Raw genomic sequence first — 27,701 nt, 5'->3', positions numbered from 1 at the left:
GGATGTTGATATTTATATTTAGTATCTATCTATCTATGTATTTGTGTAGATATATCAGCTGTCCGACACCCATAACACAGGTTCTGCCTAGCTTGGGGTTGGATGGCCGTGTGTGAGATGTCCCCACATATTTATTTATTTATTTATTTATTTATTTATTTATTTATTTAAATAAATTAAATTAAATTAAATTAAAAAAGATTTTCATATGACATTTTTTTGTGCACTTCAGCTTAAAAACATGGTCAACTAATAAGATTTCAAACAAGATAATTGAATACCAAATCGATTAAGGTATCACCAAGCGGTTCCCCTCATCTGGCCTAATCTTTATTGCCCTAAACTCTTTTCGCATAACTCGTAAGGTCTAAACTTTTTTGGTAGAATCATCACTTCGTCAAGACTTATGTGGCATAAGGCTCGTTTCGTCTAAAACTCTTTTGGCACAAACTTGAAACACCTAAGTCTCGTTTGCTCTAATTGTTCGTATTGGTATAATCTTGTTTCTCCTAATATTATCTTTACAAATACTATATTAAGTATGTTTTAAATGTACAAATTGTGGTATTTTCCTCCTACATCCCGAAAATCACGATATTAAATGATCAAAATATCGAAAGTGAATGACCATTATAATTATTACAAACGCCATTAAACCCCATGGGATCGAAACCTAAAGATAGGTGCGACGACGAGCAAAGCGAGGAGGAGCGTGTTAGGTGCACATTATCGTTAAAAGCAAAGCGGAGCGCAGCGAAGCGGAGCGGAGCGTTTCCCACATAGCGGCCACAAATACAAGGCACCAGTTTGCGCTATGTAGGGAGACGCTCCATCAAAGATGAAGCCAAACGAATATGATTACTTTATATAACCTATGCCATAGCATTATTAGGCTATTCAAGATTTGGCTATACCATTATTAGGCTAAACAAGATTATGCGAAATAACTTTTTACTAAAAGAGATTTATGCCATACGATTTTCGGCGAAACGAGATTTTGACCAAACGTTACTATGCAATACGAGATTAGGCAAATAAATCTTAGGCCAAAAAAGGTAGAACCATCACCAAGATATGGCCAAAACAACCAGAGAAAGCGGAGAAAACTCAGCAGGGGTTTCCATACTAAAGTCAACAGGACTGAAAACAATCACACTTTTTACCTTTAAATTGGGCTAATTTTGTTAGTTTTCCTGTTGAATTTTGTCCGTCTGTGCTGGTTGTTTTGGCCATATCTTGGTGATACCTTAATCGATTTGGTATTCAATTATCTTGTTTGAAAGCTTATTAGTTGACCATGTTTTTAAGCTAAAGTGCACAAAAAAATGTCATATGAAAATCTTTTTTAATTTAATTTATTAGTTTTTGCGTTTTGAATATTTTTTCAAAATGTTTAACTATTTTGAGGTATTATGTCTAATTTATGTCGAATAATGCACATTTGATTATTTTAATTACTTTATTAAGGTGTTACTTATGCAAAACAACCAAAAAAATTATTGAAATATGATTGATTTTTTTTATTTTTGGTTTTAAGCATAAAATTTTGGCAAAAAAATTAAAAAACCTTAAATATTTAATATCTTAGAAATGGTTAAGTTTAGGATAATGCATTATTGGGTTCAATCGACTGGAAATGCCTTCCTCTATCACCTCCTGAAAGGATCCGGTCTACTTACCAATAACCCTGTATTTTTTCCAGTTATTTTGATGTGTATCCTTTTTTTTTCTTTGTTGTTTTGTATAAGTATGTGTTTCTTTTCTTTAAATCTGTATTTTTTTTGTTGTTGCTGTCTATGTGTGGAAAAAATGTATCTTTATCTTCAAATCATGTCATCTATCGTTTGTTTTTTTTGTGGCTACTGTCTATAGAAGAAATTCCGTCATAGACAATTTTACGTTACGAATTTATTTTTATTTATTTTTACATTTTCGTGGAGAATCAACAGCATTTTGTTAATAAATAATTATTACTTATGAACACATAACAACTTGATGCCATTAACAGAATGAACTTAGTAAACCCAGTAAACCTAACACATCCAGAGGAAAAACAAAATCTCTTTCTCTCTCTCTGAAAAACATACTTAATAGCCCAAACTCGATGCTTTTAGCTATTAACATCTTTGAAATAAAATTGAGCCACCACCGTGTTACTGCCCTGATCAGATCCTCACGAGACCATACCTCAACCAGCACCAAGAGACTGTATTTTTGATCCCTAACCTAATGTTCGTGCGTATTGTCATCACTTAGATCCATTCGCTATATTGCTGCTCCTCATCAGACCTTTTTTTTTTTTTTTTTTTAAAGATTTTATTATCACTCCACAGACTTTATGTCCGTGCCTTTTTGAGAGATCAATATATTGTGAGAGTTTGGTTGTTTTTTGTCTTCATCTTTTAACTACTCACTACTCAATGTGGAAGCTTATAATATATATATTTTATCTTTTATATATATATACCTATATATTATTAATAATTTTTTTTTTTTTTTTGCACTCCTGGAGGAAAATCTACACAGACACCTGGGAAGGGGACCCAGGACGGGCCCGGGCCCTCATCAGACCTTTACGAGACTGTAATATCACGAGAATATTGCACACTATCTAATTTAATTTAATGTATTGAATATACTGGAAGAATTATGCTTCCTCAATTTCAAATCAAATTATGTTGGTCTCATAAAAGTTGAAAAAGTGCAATGACAACCAATGTGCAGTGATTTTGTATCTGTACACGATAAGATCGCGAGCTGTCAGTGCTGCCTAAACCGACGTGACCCTTCTTTGGAGGCCAGCGGCCAACTGAGTCAAACGTCACTTGTGTTTATGATTTTATAACACAGAAAGCCGCCATAGATATTTGTATGAAGATTTGAGGGAAAAAAATTGCTCAAGTTTGGGATTAATTTACACAAAATAAGTGTGTGTTTATTAAAAAACAAGGTATTTAGCGCCTAGTCCAAGCCTTTAACTTTATAATATGATAAAAATCATATGAAAATTCTTTATAATTACGACACAGTTGTTACAATACGGGAGTGTGATTGACTGGTTTTTCTTGATATTCTGAAATTAATTTACAGTTATCCATAATCATTTACTTAAATTCGAATGATTCAGCACCTAGCTAGACTCTTCAACTACCTGTGTGATTTTTTTCAAGGCTGTAGAGCATCATTTACTACATAATTCTATGACAATGCCAACCCTCGATTCCCTATTGCAGACCCTTAAACAAGCAATTTCCATTTCACTATAACTACATCCTCTTGAGTTCAACTGGAGATGATCTTCAACAGATACTTACAGGTACTTTTGACTGAATGAGGAAGGGCAAGTAAGGATTAGGGGTTTCCAAAAACATAGAGCCTTAATGTTCAGTAAACAAAATCATGAATGTTGACTGATTAAAAAGATATTGAATATATTCAACACGCAATAGGAAACATGGGTAGGGAAATATTTAGCTCGACTACACGAAGGAGTTAAGACCTTGAAATTATTCACGGGCAGAGGCTACGGCCAAGGCGTCCACTGAAAGACCACCAAAATTACGTGGAATAAGTATGTATTTATTAGTTAACCAATTGGGGTTTTTTCATTGATTGATAAAACTGAAATGTTAGGTGTTTTATATTAGATTTCCTCCCTGAAATCTTACTTTATCATCCATACATGAGACAACCTAATTTGCTAAGAAAATAAAAACAGCTGTCACGTTATGTAAACTCCCAAAATAATAACTGAAAAAGTACTTACAGTATCGATCTCGGGATATTGGAAAACATTTTGATAATTATTACACTTCACTTGAAATGATTCTAACGGCAAGATAATCTAATTTCCGAGTTTTTAATTTGAAAAATTATAATTTTATTGAAGCTCCATTCAACCCAACCAGCCACGGCCAGTGTTGCCGTAACTTTATTATTTTTACTTTTTAAAATGATTTGTAGGCTATGCTCAGTTTGACATTTGAGCTGTGTTGGACGTGTTTGACTGTGTATAGAGGGTAAATGTTGGATCATGAATGGGCATTTTGTAATTAGTCTGTGAACACATTTTGACAACGGTGACAGACCATGTTTTTCGAGTATTTTGACATTTTTGACTTTGACATTTTGTAGAAATCTCAAGTTGGGAAAAAAATATAAAGTATTTTTGCTTTTTTGGATGTGGAAGTAATTAAATATTATTGCACCACAATTATAATTTAACATGATTCGTGAAGACGACGCGCGTTTTCGTATCACCCCATTCCAACAGAGTTTATCAGCATGTACCGGTGCACTTATAACCTCATTATTTAGTAAGTTACAACTTCGATATCCAACCTTGCTTATTAGTCATTAGTAATGTAATGTTTAACAATGTGATCTAACCTTGGATATTTTTTACTTACAGTGACACCACTGGACGTGGTTAAAATAAGGTTACAGGCGCAACAAAAGGCATTACATTCTAATAAATGCTATTTGTATTGCAATGGTTTGATGGAGCACTTATGTCCTTGTGGAGAGACTGGGTGGGTCCCGAAGAGAACACATTTTACCGGCACATTTGTAAGTATATTATTGTAATAGTGCTTACTACCTAGTTACAAAAAAAAAGAGAAAGTATTTTTTATTATGTTTATTTATTTATAAAAAACAGGCATATAATCATTTAACAATCATGTCTACTTTGTTATTCTGCAATAAACATTCTATCTTTATCAGATTTTATCTTTTAGTACTTAAGCAATACACAAAATAGCAAGATTCTAGCCAGGCTACACAAATACACTACTTGAAATTAAACAATTAAAATTTATTATGTCCACAGTAATGATGCTGAGTTCTAAATAGTTGTAACTTCCAGGATGCTTTCTACAAGATATCTAAGTTGGAAGGGGTGCCGGCTCTGTGGTCGGGTCTCAGTCCAACACTTGTACTTGCAGTGCCATGCACCGTTATTTACTTTGTAACATATGAACAGCTGCGGTACAAAATGAAAACAAAGTACAATAGTGTCACAGGAAATAGTAAGTGCAGCTGTTATGCTAATTAGACTCTAATTAATATTTTAATGTCTTGTCTTGTCCCTTATCCAAGTTATTTTGTTCTCCTTATGATTATTAATTGAAATAATTTTGGATTTTAATATTTTTCTAATCCAAATAATAAACTTTATTTGATTCAAACAGAGTAAATACAAAGAATGAAAACCCTGACTCCCAAACCAGGTAACCCTTATCTGATACCTTTTTAACTATTCTTTGTAGTGAATCAACCAATGTGGATTCCTCTACTGAGTGGTGCCACAGCCAGAACAATAGCCGTCTCAATTGTAAGCCCTTTAGAACTTATCAGAACAAAAATGCAATCAAAGAAGCTGACATATGCTGGTAAATATATTTCGTTTTATTGATTAATGTTTTATGTGCATAGCACACAATATGTCTGATCTCTGTGCATCTCACGAAAATGACAATGTTTGTGACAACCAGACACCCAAAGCCATGGAGGATTGGCAAGAATGATGATGTATGTCTGGTATGGAATTATGCTAGTGTGGTCTCAGTGGCTGCTATAATTTATGGATTATTTAATTTGGATTTTCAGAAATAAATGCTGCTCTAAAAACAGTGGTAAAACATGAAGGCTACAAAGGGTTGTTCAGAGGACTTGGACCTACTTTACTGAGAGATGTACCATTTTCAGGTAAAATTAAGTAATGGTATTTTTATTCAGGAGAAAAACATACATACAAAATCAGTTTTACTACTTTGTTACTCACCTTTACCTGCAACTAATATACTTATTTACTTTCACTTCAGGTATTTATTGGACAACTTTTGAAACAGTCAAAAAGGCATTGAACAAACCAGAATCAGAAAAGAATAGTTTTATGTTTAATTTCTTCTGCGGTTCGGTTGCTGGCAGTGTAAGTACATGTAAAACTTTTTTATGTTATGATATGATTATGTCCAGCTAACTTAAATCTTTTATATTATTATACTTATCCAAAAAGCTAGTTATTTGACCAAACATAAACATTTAAATGTATTTTTTTAATTTCAGATAGCAGCATTTATAACATTACCATTTGATGTGGTAAAAACTCACCAGCAAATAGAGTTAGGTGAAAAGGAAATTTACACTAGTAAGTTGACCTTCTGCCCTATTATCACATACTTTATTTTTAATGCAACAAAACCAATGTAGTATTTTTTATTCCACTGATTATATTATCATTGGATGATAATATGCATTATCATTATTTGTTATTTTTTTTGAATGAGGCAGAAACTCAATGATCTTACGATTCTTACGTAAAGAAAGAAGATTGGCTTGGAGTACGAATATTATAGTAGTCCTATTTTACAAAAACTGGCCTTACATTTTATAATTTTACAAATAATTATGATATCAGATGTTATTATTATTTTAAAGTAATTAAGATGTCAGTAATTAAAAGTAATTGGCCATGCTAACTTTTTGAACAAGAATGAAATGCAAGAATCAAAACCGTTTCGAGGAATATGCTTCCAGTACAATTTCTGGTCATCAGATTTTAAATTAAATCTCTATTTTTTTAATTATTCAATAAAAACTAATAACCTTCATTTGTCCTTTCTATGACGTCACATTAGGATCATAGAGTATAATATACATACTGATTAGGATATATGCACAGAATGCATTTGCCTACAAAACAAAAGTAAACGTCAAACGTCAATAAACGCAAACCTCATGTACTCTGTGAACCTCACAGCCCGTGTCACCCGTGTGCACAGAGTAGGTGCCCGTGTGTTTATTTCTCTTTATTGATTTAATTTATTTATTTTCTACCTTGTTTTGAATCTCTACTACGAATAAATAATAACCAGTGGATACTACGATGACAACAAGAAAAGAGATAGTATTTCTTCAGTGAGTATTATTGCTTCACAGAGTATTATTTGTAGGTTAAGAGTTAGATGACAGATGACAATGACATTCTACCTCACTGACGTTAAGTGACACTTGCTTTTTTTGTGGCGCAGGCAAAGGCACCAATATTTTAGTACGTTCTGTGACGTCATACATCCATTCAGCCGGCCAAATTTTAAAATTATATTAAAAATAGTTGTAATGAATAAAAATCAAAAATAACGAAATTAGTTTCTTAAAATGGTCTATATTTTCAAAATAAATTATAAAAAAAACCGGCCAAGTGCGAGTCGGGCTCGCGCACAAAGGGATCCGTAGCAGCAAAATTACAGTTAAAACAACCTATCTCAAAAACTATAAGAGATACTTTGATCAAACCAAAAATCGTTGAAAGAGTTAATTAGCATGCATCACCTCTATTTTTTTTAGAATTTTATACCCCGTAGTTATAAAAATAGAGGGGGGGGGGACATACTTTTTACGACTTTGAGAGCTGATATCTCAAAAACCGTTCACTTTAAGAAAAATGTTTTTTAGAAAACTTTATATCATTTTAAAAGACCTTTCCATTGATACCCCACACGGGTATGTACATCGAAAAAAAAAATTTCATCCCTCAGTTACATGTATGGGGGGCCCCACCCCCAATTCTTTTTTTTACTATTTAGTGTCATATTTTTGTAGCGGTTCATACAACACATATTCCCATCAAATTTCATCACTGTAGTACTTATAGTTTCCGAGTAAATCGGCTGTGACAGACGGACAGACGGACAGACGGACATGACGAAACTATAAGGGTTCCGTTTTTGCCATTTTGGCTACGGAACCCTAAAAATACATATCATAAATTGGTAGCATGGCCAATTATGCACCTTACACTGAGCTGCACGAATAATCTTTGCGCTATGGTTGCCTTTAAATCTGTAAAAAAATCTTACCAACTTCTATCTATGTATTTGTGTAGATATATCAGCTGTCCGACACCCATAACACAGGTTCTACCTAGCTTGGGGTCGGATGGCCGTGTGTGAGATGTCCCCACATATTTATTATTAACTTATTTCTACTTTCAGATGGACGGAGGGGTCAAAGGGCTTCGGACACAAAAAGCACAGTGAAAGCGATAGTAAGGAACAACGGCTTCAAAGGCCTATTCACGGGTCTTCTTCCCAGAATATTCAAGGTGGCACCAGCGTGTGCCATCATGATCTCAACGTTTGAGTACGGGAAACAGTTCTTCCAACAATACAACAGCCAAAAGTATAAGGAGAAAATGCAAAGGTGATATTTTTTTTGCCAGTTACGGATAGTAAGGTTAGACTGAATTTGTTGTTTTTTTGTTTGTTAAGGGTATAATGGTGAAGGTATAAATATACTTAACATAATTATGGGATAATTAGTTATATGGTCATAGCAATTTTTCATAGTTTGCAATACCGTATTGTACAATTTATGCAAAAATACCTAGCCAAAGCCATTGGATTTGATTACAGACTGGGTATTGAACTTGAAATAATGAAAAGAAGTAAATGAAGGATTTTCAATGAAAAATTTATTGCATGTTGAGGTACACTATCTATAGAATACTACCTTTCAGATTTTCCACGCAACCTTTGCATCGCCTTTTATATGGCATGGGATTTCTGGGATAATCAGTAGCCTTAGAGATAATGTAGCATAACAATGGAGAAAGTATATTTGAAATTGGTTCTGTAGTGTTTTTGTGTTTATAAGCTATGTACCTACATTATTATTTTTCATCTTTTTAGATATATAAAAGCTTGATATAGTTCACCAGTGTGAATTTACTATTAAATACCTTCTTCATTCACTTATCTATCATACATTAATTAGTGCCCATATTAATTCCAATGTGTTAATACTTGCTACAATATATTTTCTTTTGTTTTCAGGCATCAAGAACTGCTAATATTAAGTAATGCAGCAAATACCTCAGAATATTCTTAGAAAGATGTTACCAAATTTTACAATAAGTATCTTAAAAAATATTTTGATTAATGACACATAGGTAAATTTAAGAATTAGTTATAGTGAGACACATTTTACTGAAATGTAAAGAAATATTCATTGACAACAAGAAAGTTAATGCATCTATTACACTTGTCATAATAGGATTGATTTGTTTTACTTCAAGGGTGAAAGTAATAAATTATTACATTCTTCCAATCAAAATTTAGTCTACTTTATGAATGACTTTTTGATGAATGGTATGTTGACCATTGTGTGGATAACCAAACTGTATATTACCTGCTACTATCTGAGTTTTACGATCCACGGACTGTTAATATTATTATAATCAGTCCTATTAGCACTAATATATATAATAGATGTTGTGATATCCTTTGTAAACCCTAACCAGGCAATTAAAAAAAAATCTACATGGACATTCTCATCTTTATAAATTTTTGACATCCATTTAAGTGCTTTAAACATTTAACTTTAACTTTAGTTAGCTTGTAGAACATAGGCAGTTTACTCAACAGTTCTGTTTTGAGGGATATGATTTATTTATGGAATTTAATTTCATTGTTAATGCTATGTTGTATATTATTATTAAATGGTAGATTTAATCATATTCTATCAGTTGGAAATATTAGTTGATATTTACTTAACTACAAAAATAAATTTAAAATGTAAATAAATATATTTTTTGTATTATTTAAACTAGCTACTTTAAGTAACTTTGTCAATAAAGCACCTAGTTATGTTCAAATTATCTACAAATAAGACGCACAAGTTTGAGTTTGGTGCTAAGAACGACAATATAAATGTGTAAACATTTTCATACTCGGGCTGCAGTATTCCTAACCTCAAAAACAGACAAGAAGAAATTTATACAAATTTGTTTATTAATTAAAGCTTATAAATAGATTAATATAACATCAGTGAACTATAGCTCCAAGAGGTTCAGCCTTTATATTCCCAAGATCCAACCTGCTATCGATAGATTCATCAATTTGTCCCACAATTGCTACATTGTCTCCTCGGATGATATGAAGTCCTAGTACCACTTGCGCTATTCCAGTCGACGAGGAAAACACTCTTTCGTGTGATTCATCCAATATTATATTGATAGTTTGATCAAAACCCTTCAGAGTTCCAATAAAATTGCGGCCGTCCGAAGTTATCACGGACACTGTTTGGTTCACGTAGTTTTCTAATCCAGACGCCATGGTGCTTGGTGAATTAAAGTTTGATTGTGTTAAATTTCACTGGCTTTGAATGCCAAGGTAGGTAGGTATTCCGACCTTTATCAATGAAATCAAGAATCGGCTTGTAAAACACAAACCAAACAAAATATTAATGATGAACTCAACACAGAACAGACTATTTTGACGTTTTCACAGAGTATTATCACCTATTCACTATCAGACGAACTCTAAGCTATCGGACATGCAAGCACATCAAAAACCTTTGCGCACATTGCGCATAATCCCAAGGTCGAAACTGCTTAGAAGAAGTACCTGCGGGTTGGTGGAATGTGCTAAATCTAGATATGCAGGTTTACTTCACCGTAAGGGCGATGGTATACAACTATACATTTTTGTACCATTATATTATATCAAACTCATCATCATTGGTAACATCAACATGCATCACCAGCACCGGCACTGGCATTCAATCCGACTTCTCTGACGGGAGAAGCGCGCACTAACTTGACTGAGCTTCCACCACCACTCAAAGAACTAGATAAGGCTAGTATTGGTATATTATAAATTATGTATAAAAAAATACTTCAAATAATGTGAACCCATCTTAGGTAAAATCACAAGGTAGTTATTATTCTGAGTTTTATGTATGTCTATGAAACCACATGTGCTCTATGATTCTACTCTATGAAAGTATGGAATCCATGGAATCAAAACAGCTGTTTTTTGAGTGTTTTTTGTTGTTGTGGTAGGTAATATTTTTTTATCTGAAATTGTAAATAAGTATTTTTACATCATAGAAAATCAAATTTAAACCTACACTTAATTAATAGAAAATTTACATTATTAAGTATTTAAATTCCTACTGTCGGCTGTGAAGATATTAAGACATAACCTAAAATGTCGAACACCGTAGTGCAATATGTTTTGCTAAGAAGTGATTTGCTGAAAGAACTGGGCTGGTCAATTGGAGCTCTAGTAGCACAAGCCTGCCATGCGTCAACAGCCGTGCTACATCTACATAAAGACGACGACGTAACGATACAATACTTAAACGACTTGGATAGTATGCACAAAGTAGTGCTAGAGGTAAATAATTAAAAATCACACATTATAATCAGACTATAATCGTCACCTGCTGGACAAAGACCTCAAGAAGCGCCACAACACAACACTCTGTCCTCAGCCTGCCTCATCCAGCCACTGCCGGCTTCTTAGGTGTCGAACGCTACACTATACAACCTATAACATAACAAAAATTGTAGTAGTTATACTAATAACATAATCATTACCTAATTCAACATCCATCCAGTCACAACCTACCTTCCTATCTTAATTCCCTAATGACAGCCAAGCACGTACCGGTATAATCTAATGGTATACGGGGGTGATTCTCCAAAAACGGCTCCAAAAGCATAATTTCTTTGGCGCATTTTTTTTTTCATGTTGTTTGAATATTATACCCCACATATTGTAGAGGCTTTAGACCTCTTTAGTTATCTCTTATTGGCCCTGAAATCTATCGAGCCGATTCAAAGTTACAGCGATTTTAAACAATTTTGGGCCAATGAAATTAGATTGGCACCAATGAAATTAGAAAACACACCAAAGAAATTATAAAAGGTCCCAAAGAAGTTAGTTTTAAGAACAAAGAAATTAGAAATTACTTTAAAGAAATTAGTTTTAACGTATAAATAGATTGCAAATAATACACAACAAAACTAAAAATCACGCATATCTTTATTTGTTTTTAACATAACTACCTGATCACGTAAGGGTGCAGGGGTTCTCAACATCCGAATGAACCAATTGCCAACCTCACCTGCCCGTGGTGCACTCTGCTAAATAACAGACGAGGCTCTGGCGACCGGATGATGGTGGTATAACCATCCAAAAACAGCTACACCAAATCCCATAGGCCGGCGATGGGCAGCAGCGTCACCGGTATGAAAAAGTGTAAAGGACGAGGACGAGGACACGATAACCCTGGAGTCCGGCCACATGTTCTACCATCAGGAGGGCGACCAACTGTCCCAAGGTGGCGTAGGATTCCTCGTCAACAAGACCCTTGTCAACAACGTAGTGGAGATCAGCAGTGTGTCAAATCGGGTAGCGTACCTAGTAATTAAACTAACCGAGAGGTATATATTCCTTGAAGGTCGTACAGGTATATGCACCAACCTCGGGACACTCTGACACAGAAGTCGAAGTAATATACGAGTATATCTCTAGGGCATCACGTGTACTGCTAGGACCCAATACACCGTTGTGGTGGGGGACTTCAACGCCAAAGTGGGAGTACAAGAATGCGACGAATCGAGGGTAGGACATCATGGCTTTGGTATCAGAAACCAGAGAGGGCAAATGCTTGTAGACTTCGTGGAAAGGGAGGGGCTTTCTTTCTGATTAATTATTTCTTTGAGAGTCGGCCCCAGAGGAAGTGGACATGGGCAAGCCCCGATGGTAGGACGAAAAACGAAAAAGACTTCATTATGACTGACAAGCGCCACATATTCAGAGAGGTCCCAGTGATCAATAGGTTTAAAACTGGGAGTGATCACCGACTTCTCCGAGGCACTTTGAATATCAACTTCAAGCTGGAGAGGAGATGTCTGGTGAAGTCGACCCTACATCCTACACTGCACCAAATTGGAGCTGTCAACACCAGCTTCTAGAGAGAACTACAGTTCTTCAGAAGGGTGACCAAACCCTTCTGAAGAACTATAGACCGATCTCGCTTTTAAGCCATGTATACAAGCTGTTCTCAAGGGTTATCATGAATGGTCTTGCCCAAAAGTTGGACGAGTTTCAGCACCCGGTTTCAAAAAGGCTTTAGTACAATAGACCACATCCACACAGTAAGGTAGATTATACAGAAGACCGAAGAGTATAATCAGCCTCTGTATCTAGCCTTTGTGGACTATGAAAAAGCCTTCGACTACATCGAGACCTAAGCAGTTTTGGAATCCTTGCGAATCGAGGTGTTGAGGTGTCTGTACAATGCCGCTACTATGACTGTCCAAGTACAGGACCACAAGACAAGACCCATCCAACTGAAACATGGAGTGAGACAGGGGGATGTGATATCTCCGAAACTGTTCACCAATTCACTGGATGTCTTTAAGACGTTGGACTGGAAATGACATGGCATATGTATAAATGGCGAGTACATGTCACACCTCCGCTTCGCACGATATCGTTATTATGGCAGAATCTCTGCAGGAACTTAGCTGGATGCTAAGTGGCCTAAATGCTGCTTCCCGACGTGTAGGACTCGGTATGAACTTGGACAAGACGAAAGTCATGTACAATGCTCACATGAAACCGGAGCCGGTCGTCGTTGGTGAGGCAACAATCGAAGTTGTGCATGAATATGTCTACCTCGGGCAGACTATTCGGCTAGGCAGAAGCAACTTGGACAAGGAGGCTGCAAGGCGCATCCAACTGGGTTGGGCTGCATTCGGGAAACTTCGTCACATATTCTCCTCGTCCATTCCTCAGAGCCTGAAGACTAGCTAGCGATGACGTTTGGTGCTGAGACGTGGAAACTGACGGTAGGACTGGTCCACCGATTTAAAGTCGCTCAACGTGCTATGGCTCTCCATAGAAACCTGATGGATCGTATCAGAAATTAGGTTATCCGTCAGAGGACTAAGGTTACCAACATAGCTGTCAAAATATGAAACCGCAGCGTGGGACGCCCTCCTGCCCGCTGGACTGACGACCTTAGGCGGGTAGCCGGTAGTAGTTGGATGAGGAAGGCCGAGAACTGAGTGTTGTGGCGCTCCTTGGGAGAGGCCTATGTCCATTGGATGATTATTGGCTGATGATGATGATGAGAGAATTAACCATAATAGACATTGAATGCATAAAGTTAGCGTTATTAATGGTGTTTCATACTCAATACTAATTTCTTTGTATCAAAACTAATTTCGTTGGCGCAGAATGCCAAAGAAATCCAAAGAAATTATTGCCAACGAAATTAGAAATCATCACTTAAAAATTATTTTAACAGAAAGCTGATGTACAATTGGAACCTCTTAGTGACACGTGCATACTGTTTGAATAGACATACGTGGACAAAAATATGTATGCAACAAAAACAAATAATAGCATGAAAGTAACAATCGAAGAAATTAGGCACTTACCTGACCAAAACCCGTTATGGCGCAAAAAAAAAAAAATTTTCGTCATACTCCGTAAACTTACGCTCCTCTACTCCTGGTCGAAGATAGTGGGGGACTGAAGGGTGAGGGACGCATGGTGATTATGTCCGGTGATCGTTTAAACGCGGAGTAGGAAGACGGTATCGTTACGCCAAAGAAGTTAGTTTTTTTTCTCGGACAAAATTGAATGCGTTATATTTTTGAAAACTAAACCTAAGAGTGAATAAAAACCTAATTTACAGTTACCATAAGTATCTGTTATAATGATAACATATAAATCATAAGCTTATTTTACTTTAAAAAGTGAGTTTTTCTTGACCTAAAAATAAAATCAAGTGAAGGACGCGCCAAAGAACTTATGATATTGAGTTTTAAAAAATCATTGTCGCTTTCTTTATAAATTTATGCATTACATTACTAATGTATAAAAACGGTAACAAGATACATTATTAAAAAAAAAATACATCCTGGTATAAAACTATCAATTTCATGTATTTTATGGCTTGGACATACCTAAATCGCGTCATTTGAGAATCACCCACGGGTACCTATATACACAAGTCAAGTATACAAGTCTTCACTTGTGCAAGTATACCGAATACCGATACGTGTGTGGTCGGCAGATCCGAACCATCGAAAAACCAAGCATTATGTGTCTGAAGCTTGTTAAATTGTTCAGTCTTGGATGCACGGTACCATCAACGATGTAGATAAATATCGCGATTCGCGATAAATACCTATAACGATGTGATTAAATGATTTGTATTTTAGCTCAATCTTCGTACGGTCGCAATAGGTAGGTACTACTAAATCTCTTTTTTTCTAGGTCCCAAATGAAGAATCTCTAAAAAAGTTATCAGTAAAACTCCAAGAAAATTCAATAGCTCATAAATTGTGGATTGAGCAGCCAGAGAATATCCCAACGTGCTTAGCCCTGAAACCATATCCCAAGGATGAAGTCAAAAAGTTTGTCGGAAAATTTAAGCTTTATAAGGCAACATTAGCTGGTAAGGAAACAAAGGAATAAAAACACCACAATATTGAATTAATTTTTATCATTTTACAATCAACTCTCTAATATTATCAAGGTCAAAGTACCGGGTTGAAATCCAAGCCCAAATATTTAGTCTCGTGACTTGCATAGATTTTCTGAAAAAAAATATGTACACTCACCCATATTGTTTAGTTATATGAATGAACCGGTATTGTCAGCGTTATTTACTAGCATGTTTCATTAATAATCTGAAAACAAGGCACTCTAGTAGGTGTCTGGGTAGGTTAATGGGTCTCATATTCGTAACTAGTTACAATACAATTTCACTGTCTTTTATATAGGTAACAGTAAGTACAGATTTAATAATGAAGTACTTGAATTGATTCGACATATTAATGATCCTAGTCAAATAAACCATCACGCGATACATTGTAACCATATTGTAACTTAGAATTAATACTGAATTAGTTGACCATGTAATGATGCCTAAAGTGACTTACCGACTAACCACACAAACCAAGCCAAACACAGTAAAATTTTAAGTAACATATGACTTATGTACAAACCATATAATATCAAAACTAGATATAATGACTACACCATACTTATTATTAATGATCCACCTATAATGCGCTCACATAAAAATAAAATAATGGAAACTCCGTAGTTAAACAACAGGAAATAAAACAAACCTTCCATATGCTTCAAGGATACAAAATATTTGCTCTCTTTTCTAGTTTTATAGAAATTATTAATGAAATAGTCGTAACTTATATCTGACATTTGCTTTTCATGAAGACTTGCTGATAAAATACGCTTCACTAAGGTTCTAAGATGTTCTAAATCAGGGTATCCTTTCTTTACATATGCGACGGCGTAAAAGCTTGATATCGCGGGCGTTATGACATGCATTTTATCAGCTAAGTGATTTTCAGGATTGAAATAATGAAAATTATTAGCTGTGACCATTGTAAAGCCATCATTTCCAATAGAATCCAAACATTCTGGAATAGTCTCACAAATAACGGGTTTGGTATTTTGCATGATTTCGGCAATAAAATTGTCTTTCGACGACTTTGCATAATTATAATTTAGCAAATGGATATGGAATTTGTAATTTGCCTTTTTAGCTTCTTGTAGTGACTGAATATCTCTATTATGAAGTGGTTTTGTAAACTCACTTGATAGGTTACTTTGGTAAAAAGAGCTCAGTAGCCAGGAGAAAAATATCCAGGAGATAACCATTAATCTATTTCTAATCTTTTTAATCTCCCACCTAGTTGCTGTGCCTACAAAATATCCGAACACAGTCATTATAATTACAAATACATCTTTAGATCCAGCCATTTCAAATGCATCAACTTTTATGGACAAGTAACAAAAAAATATAAACCAAAATGACGTCAGTAAACAAACATTCGATATCATACTTGGAAAAAGTGCTCTCCATTTAGCCCGATATCCTGAATTTGGGACTACAACCACGAAACTTTCTGAAAAATGTGGTTCTACTAAATCGAATATTCCAATTCGTTGATTTGATAGAATGATTCCCCCAAATATTCCATTAATGGAGCCATTCTGAAGCAGTTTCATCAATCCTGTGGCTGTGTAATTTTCAGTAAGAAATCCAATAGGTTCATCGTTTTTCAGTTTATAGATGAATGAAAGATTCATTAAATTCATGTCTTTGATTGTTGTATAGATAACTTCTTCATACCCAACTTGTTTCTTCTGTGCATTCTGATTTATTGGAAAAGTAAATGGTATAACTGGTGTTATAAGGAATGTCATGTTGCAACCTGAATATGGTTTCTTAGATTTGGACTGAGTAAATTTATTATGTTCAAAGTTCTTTAATTTAGAGTCTCTTATCTCATCACAGGATTTTTCTTCAATTGCTGAAGGTGTAAATGAGCACTCATCGCTTCTATTGAAGTCGTATGTAAACACTGATGATATATTCTGAAAATCTTTCGAGATTATTACAATATCGAAAACATAAAGAAAGTGTAGTTTCCGGAAAATATCCTTAATTTCTTTTTGATCTATTTTATTTGTGTATATTATGAAAGGAGCCTCTGGGTTCCAAAAATAATCTCTTATCAAATTGTCTAGTCCATTTTGGATCTCGTCGTAACTTGGTGTAAATATCACGTATGCCTCGTTTTTTAACTCCAGATTCGTTGAATAGAAATCTCTTACAATAATCTTATGCTCAAGAATCTCGTGAATGCCCTTCAATAGCGTATCGTCATTGTGATAATTTATAACATTCAAATCACCAAACACATTGTTTTCTATAATATTTTGAACACAACACTCCATATTATTATTACTATCCATTTGTATGTCAAGCAATGCAAAAATTTCAACCAGCCAAAAAAATAAAAATATCAGAGCCTGATAGATGTTAAAAAACATACTGTCTCATACACCGTTAAATGATAGCGTATAAATGCTGGAACAGTAGCTTATGGTGTCTTACTTACTGTGATTAAACTTTATGTAAATTATTATGCTTTTGTCGTCACATCATCAATAATATCCAGTTATTAATAAAAGCACTCGGCATCGTTTGTTTCCCATTACTGGAATTAAACACAATTACATTCCATAGTGGATTCATTTAGATAGTAGTAGTAGGTACTTACATTAATAGAGTGAATCTTAATTATGAAGTGCACTATTCTGATAATAGGTATGTACTTACATATAAAATAATTCAATTTTTATGTTTTATTTTCCATAACATCAAAGTGTGTGCGTTTTTTCCTTTACAATAAATACTTCGATCATAAACACAATAAACGACACCAAACAACCGCAAAGCAGTAAATAAAATATACCTTCTAAGTCCTTGAAATTCAAAGCTTCGTCTTTGTCTCGGTATTTTTTATTGTAAAAGTACTTTAAGTAATTGCTAAAAAGGATTTTAGTTACATCTTTGTGGTACAATTCTCCAGCTATGATTTGACTCTCCAAAAACCGTATGCGTTCTAAATCTGGAAACCCTTTTTTGAAGTAAGCGGCCGTGTATAAACGTAATATGGGTGGCGTTAAAACATAAAATTTTGACTCTAGATTTTTATCAACAAATGCAGGTTCATAAAAGCGATATAAAGCTTCAGCACCCATACCTAGCCCACGTCTATCGTGAGAAAGATCCTCTAGGCATTGGAATATAGTATCGCAAGTCTCACTAGGAACACTTCTTATTAGATCAGACAGAAAGAAACCAGTTGTGGCCATAGCATAATCGTATGAACGCTTTAGTACATGAAATTTGTATTGCAGCTCTACAACTTTTTCGATTGTATCGATTTGCGGATATCGCGGTGGTGTAGTCAACAGACTAGCTAAATTGCTCAAATAAAAACAACTTAGTAACCATGTAAACAGTGCCCAAGATGTTAATACCAACCGGCTTTTATCGTTACTAGACGTGGTCTTAGGAGTCGCACCAACGAAATAACCACTAACTAGGAACACCACATGACAACGTTCTTTTGAAATTTTCGAACCGTACACCTTGAACGCTATTGCAAACACACAAACTATATAAAAAGTTATAGATATAACAAACCAAACTAAAGATTGAAAACTTATCAGTATAACTTTCCATTTCTCTAAATGAAGGGCTCTGGTTACAAAGAGAAGTAGGTTATCTTGGTTGTGTGGGTACACGAAATCAAATACTCCAACTCTATCACTTGCTACCATAAGTCCGCCAACCATGCCTGAAAGAGACCCTGTTACGATGTTTCTCATCATACCAGTAACTGTGTAATTTTTGGTCTGCAAACCTATAACACTATTGGCTTCAGGAAATTTAAAGGTGAAATTGATGAACCCCATATCCTTCATAATTTTGTAATAGATTTCTTCATATCCGTAGATTTTATCCTTCTTGTCAGCAGTGTCTGGGAAAACATGGGGAATCAACGGAATCACGAGAAGTGTGGCATTACAACCTGAATAAGGTATTTGTCTTCTGTCTGGTGATATTAGTAGTTTAGTACTTGGAGATGTTTGGTTAAGACTACGGTTAAACATTTCTTTTTCGCATTTTCCCATATCTATTGCTGAAGATGTAAATTTACAATGATCTGCTTTGCTGAAATCATATGTATAAATAACTGGAGTGTCGTAGAAAAGAATTACAAGTACAATTCTGAAAACGTATAGATGATGGAGAGCTTTAAAAGTATCTATGATTTCTTCTTCGGTTAATTCTTCAATAATTATTATGAAATGAGCTCTTGGATTCCAGAAATAGTCTCGTACAAGATCATCCAGACCATTTCTTATTTCGTCGTAGTTTTTAGCGTATATCACATATGCTTCATTTGTATTTCCGAGTTTAGTAGAAAGGAAACCTCTATTTAAAATTTTGTACTTCATTGTTTCATGAATCGATTTAGTAAGATAATCCTCTTCAAAATTAACAACTATTACGTCTGTGAGAACATTATTTCTTAATATTTTCTTAACACAGTCTTCGGAGTTGATGATGGCCTGAATCTTGTATTCAATCATCGAAGTGCTTTCATGAAACATTGTGAGTAATATTAGGTAATTTAACATTTCGTTTTGAAAATACAACAATATGTACGGTGACTTCAAGCAACGTCGATAAAAGCAAGTATCGTCAGCAAGACTGTCGATATAAATGAATATGCTGTTTCATCTTGTAAACTGAACTTTTATGCTTTTATAGAAAATCTAAATAATTTGTTTATTTTCCATTACCATAACTTCAGCATTGCATGTTGTTTGCCAAACCATTTTACACTATATCGGTAAATGTAGTGTAAGTAGGTACCTACCTATATAATTTACTTGTAGTTACCACATACATTTCACTGGTGTGGTAAGTTACCATGGCATAGGTAGTTAAATATAATGTAGGTGGTAAGTATTAATATTACTTATGGACCTTTACTTATAGGGTTCGTTTGTTTTCTCATTAAATATTATTAGATGCCTTGAAACAAACGAAATGTACTAACAAACTGTCCTTGTAACCGATGCTTTCCTACAAAGTACCTACCTATGTAAGCTCCTAAGCTCAGCTCTATCGCCATAATGGAAAATTTTGATGGGGCACCAACTTATAAAGAAATATTCAATTTTAAAATCGGTAAGAAAATTAATGGCAATAGGGAAGTTGTACATTTTGGAAGTACCACCTCCTAAGACTGTCACATATCATATACAGCTGATCCCGCGAGCTTCGCTTCGCCTTAAAAAGTTAATTAAAAACTTTTTTCGTGGTGAAAAGTCCCGGATTGGGCCAACTTTATTGCGCAATGGTTATGATAGTTGTTTTTTAATGCGCTTGTGGAATCCTATTCTCAATTATATCGCTAACAACATAAATGGCGTTCATATGTAGCCTACTATCACATTATTTTGTTAGATATTTCATTGCATGCTTAACCACTATAACAAGTTTTGATTGATAGGTAAGTACAACTACAAGCGCTTAGCTGTGTTAAAGTCCATTAAGCTCGTATGGAGAAGATGGGTATTCTATTATAATCTCTGTGGGGGTGTAATTACCTGCACCTGGCTCTCTCGAATGGAACCGTTATGCATATCCCCAAGGTCTAAACTGGTCCCACCACACCACGCTGGTCCACTGCGGGTTCACATATCTAGATGTGCTAAATATAGATATGCAGGTTTCGTCACGATGTTTTCCTTCACCGTAGGAGCGATGGTATACATTGTACTTAAATTCAAAGAACTCATTGGTACCTACATGTCAGCGCCGGGATTCGAACCCGCATCTCTGGCGTGAGAAGCGGGCGCTTACCCAACTGAGCTACCACACCGCTCCTTTCCGAGGAGATAAGTGCCTATTAGTATTGTATAGGTGTGGGAAATATGTAGGTAAAGTAAGTTTAAGTAGTGTTCTTACATCCGAGTTGCCGTACCGCTCAAGGCGGTTGTCAATTGCAAACGGAAGGCGAGGAGAGGAGACTTATTATCATGTTTCATTTAGGTCGGTACCGTTTTGTAATGAATAATGATAAACCTCAATTAGTTGAATACCTTTAGATCTAACCTTACCGTTAATATAAATAAAGGTCTAGGTATAGGTACAGCGCACAGTATCTACTGTAAAGCTTTCCTCTTTGTGAGCTTCATAACTCGGCGGGAAACACACTTATTTCCAAATTGTGTCAGTCCTAATGTATTGTACGCTCTTGTAAGCTACAAACTGGGATAAGAGGGCATTACGGCAAAAAAGCTGGACGGCAACTAACCTGGATGACCGTTTGCATGCCGTTTGCCTTATGGCCCCTGCAATCTGCACTGGGTTATTACTTTGAAAGGCTTAGTACCATGCGTCCCCAAACTAAATCTCAGGAAACCAGACAATAATAATCGAGTAATATCTACTAAATAATATGTAGCACTACGTACCTAAGTAAGATTTAGAATAGTCAGTACCTAATACCTGTTTACCGACTGCAGGTAAATGAAAATAAATGTAGGTAGGTACGATACGTAGGTTAAGTAAGTAGCTATTATACAGGAATAAATCGTGAAGGTTGTAAAGACTTGCCCCCTTATTCATAGAAAAGTTACAATACGTTTTAACTAATAAACTGTTTTGTCCCTCTCCGACAAAGAACAATTTGTTCTTTGACAGAGAGGGACAAAACAGTTTATTAGTTAAAACGTATTGTAACTTTTCTATGAATAAGGGGGTTGGAGTTTAGCTCATTTACTGGGGTGCGTATTGCGAAGTATAAAAACGAAATGTATAATTTCACATTAATAACGTTCACAACATATAATGAACGTTACGTATAACAACAACATCTATATTTTCATAAGGTATAAGATTCAATTGGCATAACGTACATTTCATATAAGATCAAAATAACTAACACTCACGAGGACTAATATCAATTCGTATAACATACATTACGTAGGTATATCAATTAAAATATATACTATCATTTTGTATAAAGTTCTTCTCATATCACATAATCTGTGTTTAATTACCTAACGCCGTCAAACCCCCTAGCACCAAAATCTAAAGATTAGGTGTTAGGTGCACATGTTCGTCGAAACCAAAGCGGAGCGCAGCGCAGCGGAGCGGAGCGTCTTCCAATATAGCTTCAATAACAATAACGCTGTGACACCCCCTAGTACCAAAACCTAAAGATAGGTGCGACGACGAGCAAAGCGAGGAGGAGCGTGTTAGGTGCACATGTTCGTCGAAACCAAAGCGGAGCGCAGCGAAGCGGAGCGGAGCGTCTCCCAACATAGCCCCAATAATTTTTTTTTTTTTGTTCATTTATACATAATGATATTATATCCGTTGAGTAATATATGTTATAAACGTTATTTATTATGAACGTTATACATTTTAATCGATATATCAATTGAAATTATACTTTTTGAACGTTATCCTTTACGAAATTATATATTTAGTAATTATATCTTCCGTTTGTTATACACAGTGAACGTTATACTTAATAAATTTATATAATATGGGCGTATACCTTGTAAATGTTATACCATTCGTTTTTATACCTCGTATTACTTACCCCATTTACTGCTGGGAAACTCTTTCGCGTTAAACAAAGCATTATTTATCACTGCTGCTTGAACGGTAAGAAAATCTTCCACTAGGGTCTCTGAATTAAACAAAACGGATTGAAAGTATAACGATAACGAATATATCAGTACACAGAGTATATGTTGAAGACAGACATTATTACGAGCGTCGGGCTCTATGCCCGGCGCTTCAGCTGAAGAAGAAATACTTATGTCAATCACATACAAATAACAACACGAAGAAATTCATACCACATTTTATTAATTACTAATTCTAATACATAATTCTTATATCTCATATCTTGTAAAATACTATTCAATATACTTACTATTATTACGCAAATCTCTACACATCGTCTTAATCATCACCGTCACGCTCATCGACCCTCTTCGACTTCGAGCCTTCGCCATCATTTTCGAGCCGGATCTGGCTATACAACCAGATCGGCGAGACCAAGTCGAGGGACGCGATTGAGAACAACCCGTCAACATTCATTCACAAGGAAGGAGAAGGTCATCGGAGTTCGGTCATCACTCATTATTGGAGAGTCAAGCTAACGCATGAAGATCCTCATCAAGGTCGCCGAGTAGATGCACAAGAGCACCTTAGTGTCAAGACTCAACTATCATACAAACCAGGAACAAATGGCGCACAATTGGAGAGCAGCCACAAACAGGGGAACTTGTGCTAGTGAAGGACGATCGACTACCCCCAAATCGATGGCTGCTAGGCAGAGTCACTGCAGTATCCCCGGGCACGGACGGGGTCAATAGAGTGGCAGATGTGATCACGAGGGCCGGGACGCTCAGAAGAGCGTACAACCGGTTGTGCCCTCTTCCACTCTTGGAACAGACCGTTCCAAGGGGGGGACCATGTTGAAGACAGACATTATTACGAGCGTCGGGCTCTATGCCCGGCGCTTCAGCTGAAGAAGAAATACTTATGTCAATCACATACAAATAACAACACGAAGAAATTCATACCACATTTTATTAATTACTAATTCTAATACATAATTCTTATATCTCATATCTTGTAAAATACTATTCAATATACTTACTATTATTACGCAAATCTCTACACATCGTCTTAATCATCACCGTCACGCTCATCGACCCTCTTCGACTTCGAGCCTTCGCCATCAGTATATAAATTATTTTTTTCAGATGGTCACCCTGAACTCGGCTTACGTCATTGGATTTTGACAAGCAGATGACAACTGACATTGACAAATACGGAATTCTTGGTGGATTTTGCTTTAATTTAACAATTTTTTGGATAAAATATCGGTTTTACGTCTTATTTAGGACCTTATTCAAGTAAATTTTCAATCCTGCTAACATTCATGGTAAGTACATTAACGAGTATTCATTAAAAACTGCTCTAGTCATATTATGGGTGTTCATTTTCCTGTTGTTCGATTTGGAAGTAAGAATGGGCGTCCATTTATATTTTTTGTTATTTGTTGATTAATTTACTACAGGATCATTCAAATGCCGTTTTAATTAAAACGATTACAGTTGAATTATATTCACCCGGACTATTACTGTCGGGAACAATACCTTTAACGAGGTATCTTGCTTGTTAATACATAGATGAGTCAGTCCATTACCTATTTGCAAGGATTTCGATGGGCCTTCACTTTGTTATTATTTGTAAACAGACAATCAGGCAAAATTGTATTAATTACATGCATTTGGCATAGAAATCAACACTTAATCTACTTTTTATGTGAATCATTTCATAACACTTGGAAAGAATAATTAAACATGTTTCAATTTTAACATTTCCAGATTACCTGCTAAAAGATGGCTTCATCTAATACACTTCAAAAGGCGATTGATTTGGTGACCAAGGCCACAGAAGAAGATAAGAACAAGAACTATGCTGAGGCACTACGCCTCTATGAGCACGGGGTTGAATACTTCCTCCATGCTGTGAAGTACGAGGCCCAGGGGGAGAGGGCTAAAGAAAGCATCCGGGCTAAATGCTTGCAGTACTTAGACAGAGCAGAAAAGCTGAAGGAATACCTCAAGAAGGACAAGAAGAAGAAGCCAGTAAAAGACGGTGAATCCAACTCCAAGAGCGAAGACAAGAAGAGTGACAGCGACAGTGACTCTGATGATCCAGAGAAGAAGAAGCTACAGGGTAAACTAGAGGGCGCCATTATCATTGAGAAACCACATGTCAAGTGGAGCGATGTTGCAGGTCTAGAAGCTGCTAAGGAAGCCTTGAAAGAGGCTGTCATCCTACCTATTAAGTTCCCGCATTTATTCACAGGCAAGAGAATACCCTGGAAGGGCATCCTTCTGTTTGGACCACCTGGTACTGGTAAGTCATACCTCGCCAAGGCTGTAGCTACCGAAGCCAACAACTCCACATTCTTCTCTGTGTCATCCTCAGACCTTGTCTCCAAGTGGCTTGGTGAGTCAGAGAAACTTGTGAAGAACTTATTTGATCTTGCACGCCAACACAAGCCAAGTATCATATTCATTGATGAAATAGACTCCCTGTGCTCATCACGATCTGACAACGAGTCTGAGTCGGCCAGGAGGATCAAAACTGAATTCCTTGTCCAAATGCAGGGAGTTGGAAATGATATGGATGGTGTCTTGGTGCTTGGAGCTACCAATATCCCGTGGGTACTGGACTCAGCTATCCGGAGAAGATTTGAGAAGCGTATCTACATTGCCCTGCCCGAAGAGCATGCCCGACTCGATATGTTGAAGCTTCACCTTGGAAACACAAGGCACCAGTTGTCAGAGCAAGATCTGAAGGTGTTAGCTAGCAAGACAAAGGGATATTCTGGAGCTGATATCAGTATTGTGGTCCGTGATGCCCTTATGCAGCCAGTACGCAAAGTGCAGTCAGCTACTCATTTCAAACGAATAACAGGACCAAGTCCTACCAACCCGGAGCTTATTGTCAATGATCTGTTGGCGCCATGTTCGCCTGGTGATCCAGGAGCTATAGAAATGACATGGATTGATGTACCAAGTGACAAGCTGGGTGAACCACCAGTTACTATGTCAGATATGCTGAGATCTCTGGCCACATCCAAGCCCACTGTCAATGATGATGATATGATTAAGCTCAGAAAGTTCATGGAAGACTTTGGACAGGAGGGCTAAAGTGTATTATTGTCGCAAATGATGAGAATTTAAGATTAGCGATTGATAGCCTACAGTTACGTTTAGAATATTGTCAGATGGAAATTTTTATTTTTGTAAGAATTATAACAGTTGAACTGCCTGTTCCACCTAGCTTGCAGGACTGAACTGCAGGAAAAGTACCTAGTTAGAGTCAAATTAATACGCCTGTCTTATGTAATTTATTCCTTTTTCAAGCAATATGTGTATTATACGAAACACAGTACCTATCAGCTTGTAAATTTATAGCATCTGTCAGATGCCTAGGTCACCAGTTTCCCCTGTTTAATATTTAGGTACACCAATTTGCCTTCATTAATGTTTTAGATAATAAAATTGTGTAAAAATCTTAGACTTACTTAAATTCAGCATAACTTGTGTACCTGTATGTATATTAGGGTAGGACACAGCTTGATTCCACATTATTGTGCCTACATTACACTACCAACAAAATATTATCTCTGTATTTGATGTAAAGCGTTGCAGTAATTGTATAGTAATTCAAGGGGTTACCTACACATTGTTTAATATTAAAGATTTATTACGGCTTTTGAAAATTCTTAAAGACCCTGCATTTTTTAAGAATTGATGACCAGTAAACTTTATTTAAAAACAGATTGTATGCACCCATTCGGCTTACAATACATTTTTGCAACAATTTGTATATGTTACATAATATTACAATTTACTTACTTGATTTTATCTTAGGACATAAATTAAGGTTTCTTTTATACATATTATAATTTGTATGCTTACGAATTAATATAAAACCCTCTTCTAATGAGTACCAAAACACTATCCCCTACAGGCTAGACAGTGGCTCAACCCTAAAATACCTTTGGATTTTAATTACTCGACTAGAAATGACGGCACCCCGATTTTGTAAAGTCAGTGTAGATATTACTTGAGTTCTGAAATAAAATTGTGATTTTAATGTGATATGTTTTGGCAAAACGATACGATTGCATTTTTCAATTGAATTTAATTATTTCCACTTACTAACCATAATAATGTATTAATGTTATCAACTAAAATCTTTTGTATAAGTTTGCATAGGTTTTAAGAGCCTATGTTGAATAATTATATTACTATAAAGTGTTGTATCTGAAATTCATTTTGTAAAATTAATAGTGTTATTATTATACAGGTTAATCTTGTGTAATTTCTGCTTTGTTATTTAAGATATTGTAATAAAGTTTTATTGAGTATCGAATCTTAAATGTTCTGATTTTTACGGGTCTGACGATAAATGATCTCACACAATAATTAATAATCAATGGAGACAAACTTCAAACCGTAGGTATGGTAAAAAAGCATGGAAGTAATTATGTAGTAGATACTTGTTACTTCCATGGTAAAAAACGATGCCTGTTTTCAAACATATTAGAAATTTGTGAAAAAAAAAACTGTTCCTTGACTGAGAGGGACAAAACAGTTCAATAGCTAAAACGTTCTGTAACTTTCCTTTGAATAAGGGGGTTACTGAATCAAGCTTTTAAAAACACCAGTAGCGACATCTAGTGCAAGCCTTACAAACTACTCGATGTGATGGCTACGTCGTTTTGCCAATGTCCATAACATTATTATTTTGTTACTATAAAATCTTTTAATCCCCGCACAGTACTCTCACGTAGAGAGATAGGGAGTAGGTACTTACTGAATAAAATCAGTAGAGAGTACCTACCATAGAATAACAAGTACAAGTACTCGTTATTC

The 27,701-nt window shown here is 35.6% G+C and overlaps 6 protein-coding genes across 13 annotated transcripts in view; 3 read left to right on the top strand and 3 right to left on the bottom strand.

The window, feature by feature from the left end:
* The window catches only part of LOC105385124 (NADP-dependent malic enzyme), a 32,433-nt gene extending 28,483 nt beyond the window's left edge, over positions 1-3,950 (bottom strand). For 5 of the 6 annotated variants that reach the window (XM_048621541.1, XM_048621542.1, XM_048621544.1 and 2 more), the window contains exon 1: positions 3,767-3,949. In XM_048621541.1, coding sequence (XP_048477498.1) covers positions 3,767-3,795 — 29 coding nt within the window. In that variant the 5' untranslated portion in view covers positions 3,796-3,949. Of the gene's footprint in view, positions 1-3,766 lie in introns of all 6 variants that reach the window. The other variant, XM_048621547.1, reaches the window with a different exon arrangement.
* Positions 3,951-4,115: 165 nt separating this feature from the next.
* Positions 4,116-9,597, top strand: LOC105385159 (probable mitochondrial glutathione transporter SLC25A40). 3 transcript variants are annotated; one of them, XM_048621549.1, is made up of 9 exons: positions 4,116-4,316; positions 4,412-4,569; positions 4,868-5,030; positions 5,271-5,393; positions 5,611-5,709; positions 5,826-5,932; positions 6,070-6,151; positions 7,998-8,233; positions 8,838-9,597. In XM_048621549.1, the coding sequence occupies exons 1-8, from the start codon at positions 4,226-4,228 to the stop codon at positions 8,207-8,209; spliced, it is 1,035 nt and encodes a 344-aa protein (XP_048477506.1). In that variant the 5' UTR covers positions 4,116-4,225; the 3' UTR covers positions 8,210-8,233; positions 8,838-9,597. The 3 variants fall into 3 exon arrangements, with proteins under 3 accessions (XP_048477506.1, XP_011553802.2, XP_011553794.2); XM_011555500.3 differs by having other exon boundaries at positions 7,998-8,238; XM_011555492.3 differs by having other exon boundaries at positions 4,117-4,316; positions 7,998-8,205.
* Positions 9,598-9,773: 176 nt separating this feature from the next.
* Positions 9,774-10,262, bottom strand: LOC105385175 (U6 snRNA-associated Sm-like protein LSm8). Its single transcript, XM_011555511.3, has one exon. It carries the CDS (start codon positions 10,116-10,118, stop codon positions 9,828-9,830), a length of 291 nt encoding a protein of 96 aa, XP_011553813.2. The 5' UTR covers positions 10,119-10,262; the 3' UTR covers positions 9,774-9,827.
* A 569-nt stretch (positions 10,263-10,831) lies between these two features.
* Positions 10,832-15,305, top strand: LOC105385185 (putative peptidyl-tRNA hydrolase PTRHD1). Its single transcript, XM_011555523.3, has 2 exons — positions 10,832-11,183; positions 15,087-15,305. Exons 1-2 carry the CDS (start codon positions 10,995-10,997, stop codon positions 15,285-15,287), a joined length of 390 nt encoding a protein of 129 aa, XP_011553825.2. The 5' UTR covers positions 10,832-10,994; the 3' UTR covers positions 15,288-15,305.
* A 213-nt stretch (positions 15,306-15,518) lies between these two features.
* On the bottom strand, positions 15,519-17,270 carry LOC125488661. The gene is made up of 2 exons (XM_048621804.1): positions 15,947-17,270; positions 15,519-15,529 (listed from the first exon to the last, which is right to left on the bottom strand). The coding sequence occupies exons 1-2, from the start codon at positions 17,046-17,048 to the stop codon at positions 15,519-15,521; spliced, it is 1,113 nt and encodes a 370-aa protein (XP_048477761.1). The 5' UTR covers positions 17,049-17,270.
* A 6,759-nt stretch (positions 17,271-24,029) lies between these two features.
* On the top strand, positions 24,030-27,198 carry LOC119694148 (vacuolar protein sorting-associated protein 4). The gene is made up of 2 exons (XM_038119887.2): positions 24,030-24,184; positions 24,630-27,198. Exon 2 carries the CDS (start codon positions 24,645-24,647, stop codon positions 25,965-25,967), a length of 1,323 nt encoding a protein of 440 aa, XP_037975815.1. The 5' UTR covers positions 24,030-24,184; positions 24,630-24,644; the 3' UTR covers positions 25,968-27,198.
* Positions 27,199-27,701: the final 503 nt, after the last annotated feature.

This window comes from Plutella xylostella, chromosome 6 (genome assembly GCF_932276165.1).
Source record: "Plutella xylostella chromosome 6, ilPluXylo3.1, whole genome shotgun sequence".
In the NCBI taxonomy this organism is placed as follows: domain Eukaryota; kingdom Metazoa; phylum Arthropoda; class Insecta; order Lepidoptera; family Plutellidae; genus Plutella; species Plutella xylostella.
Note: the sequence above shows the minus strand (reverse complement) of the source record. Positions and strands in the feature narration are given on the sequence as shown.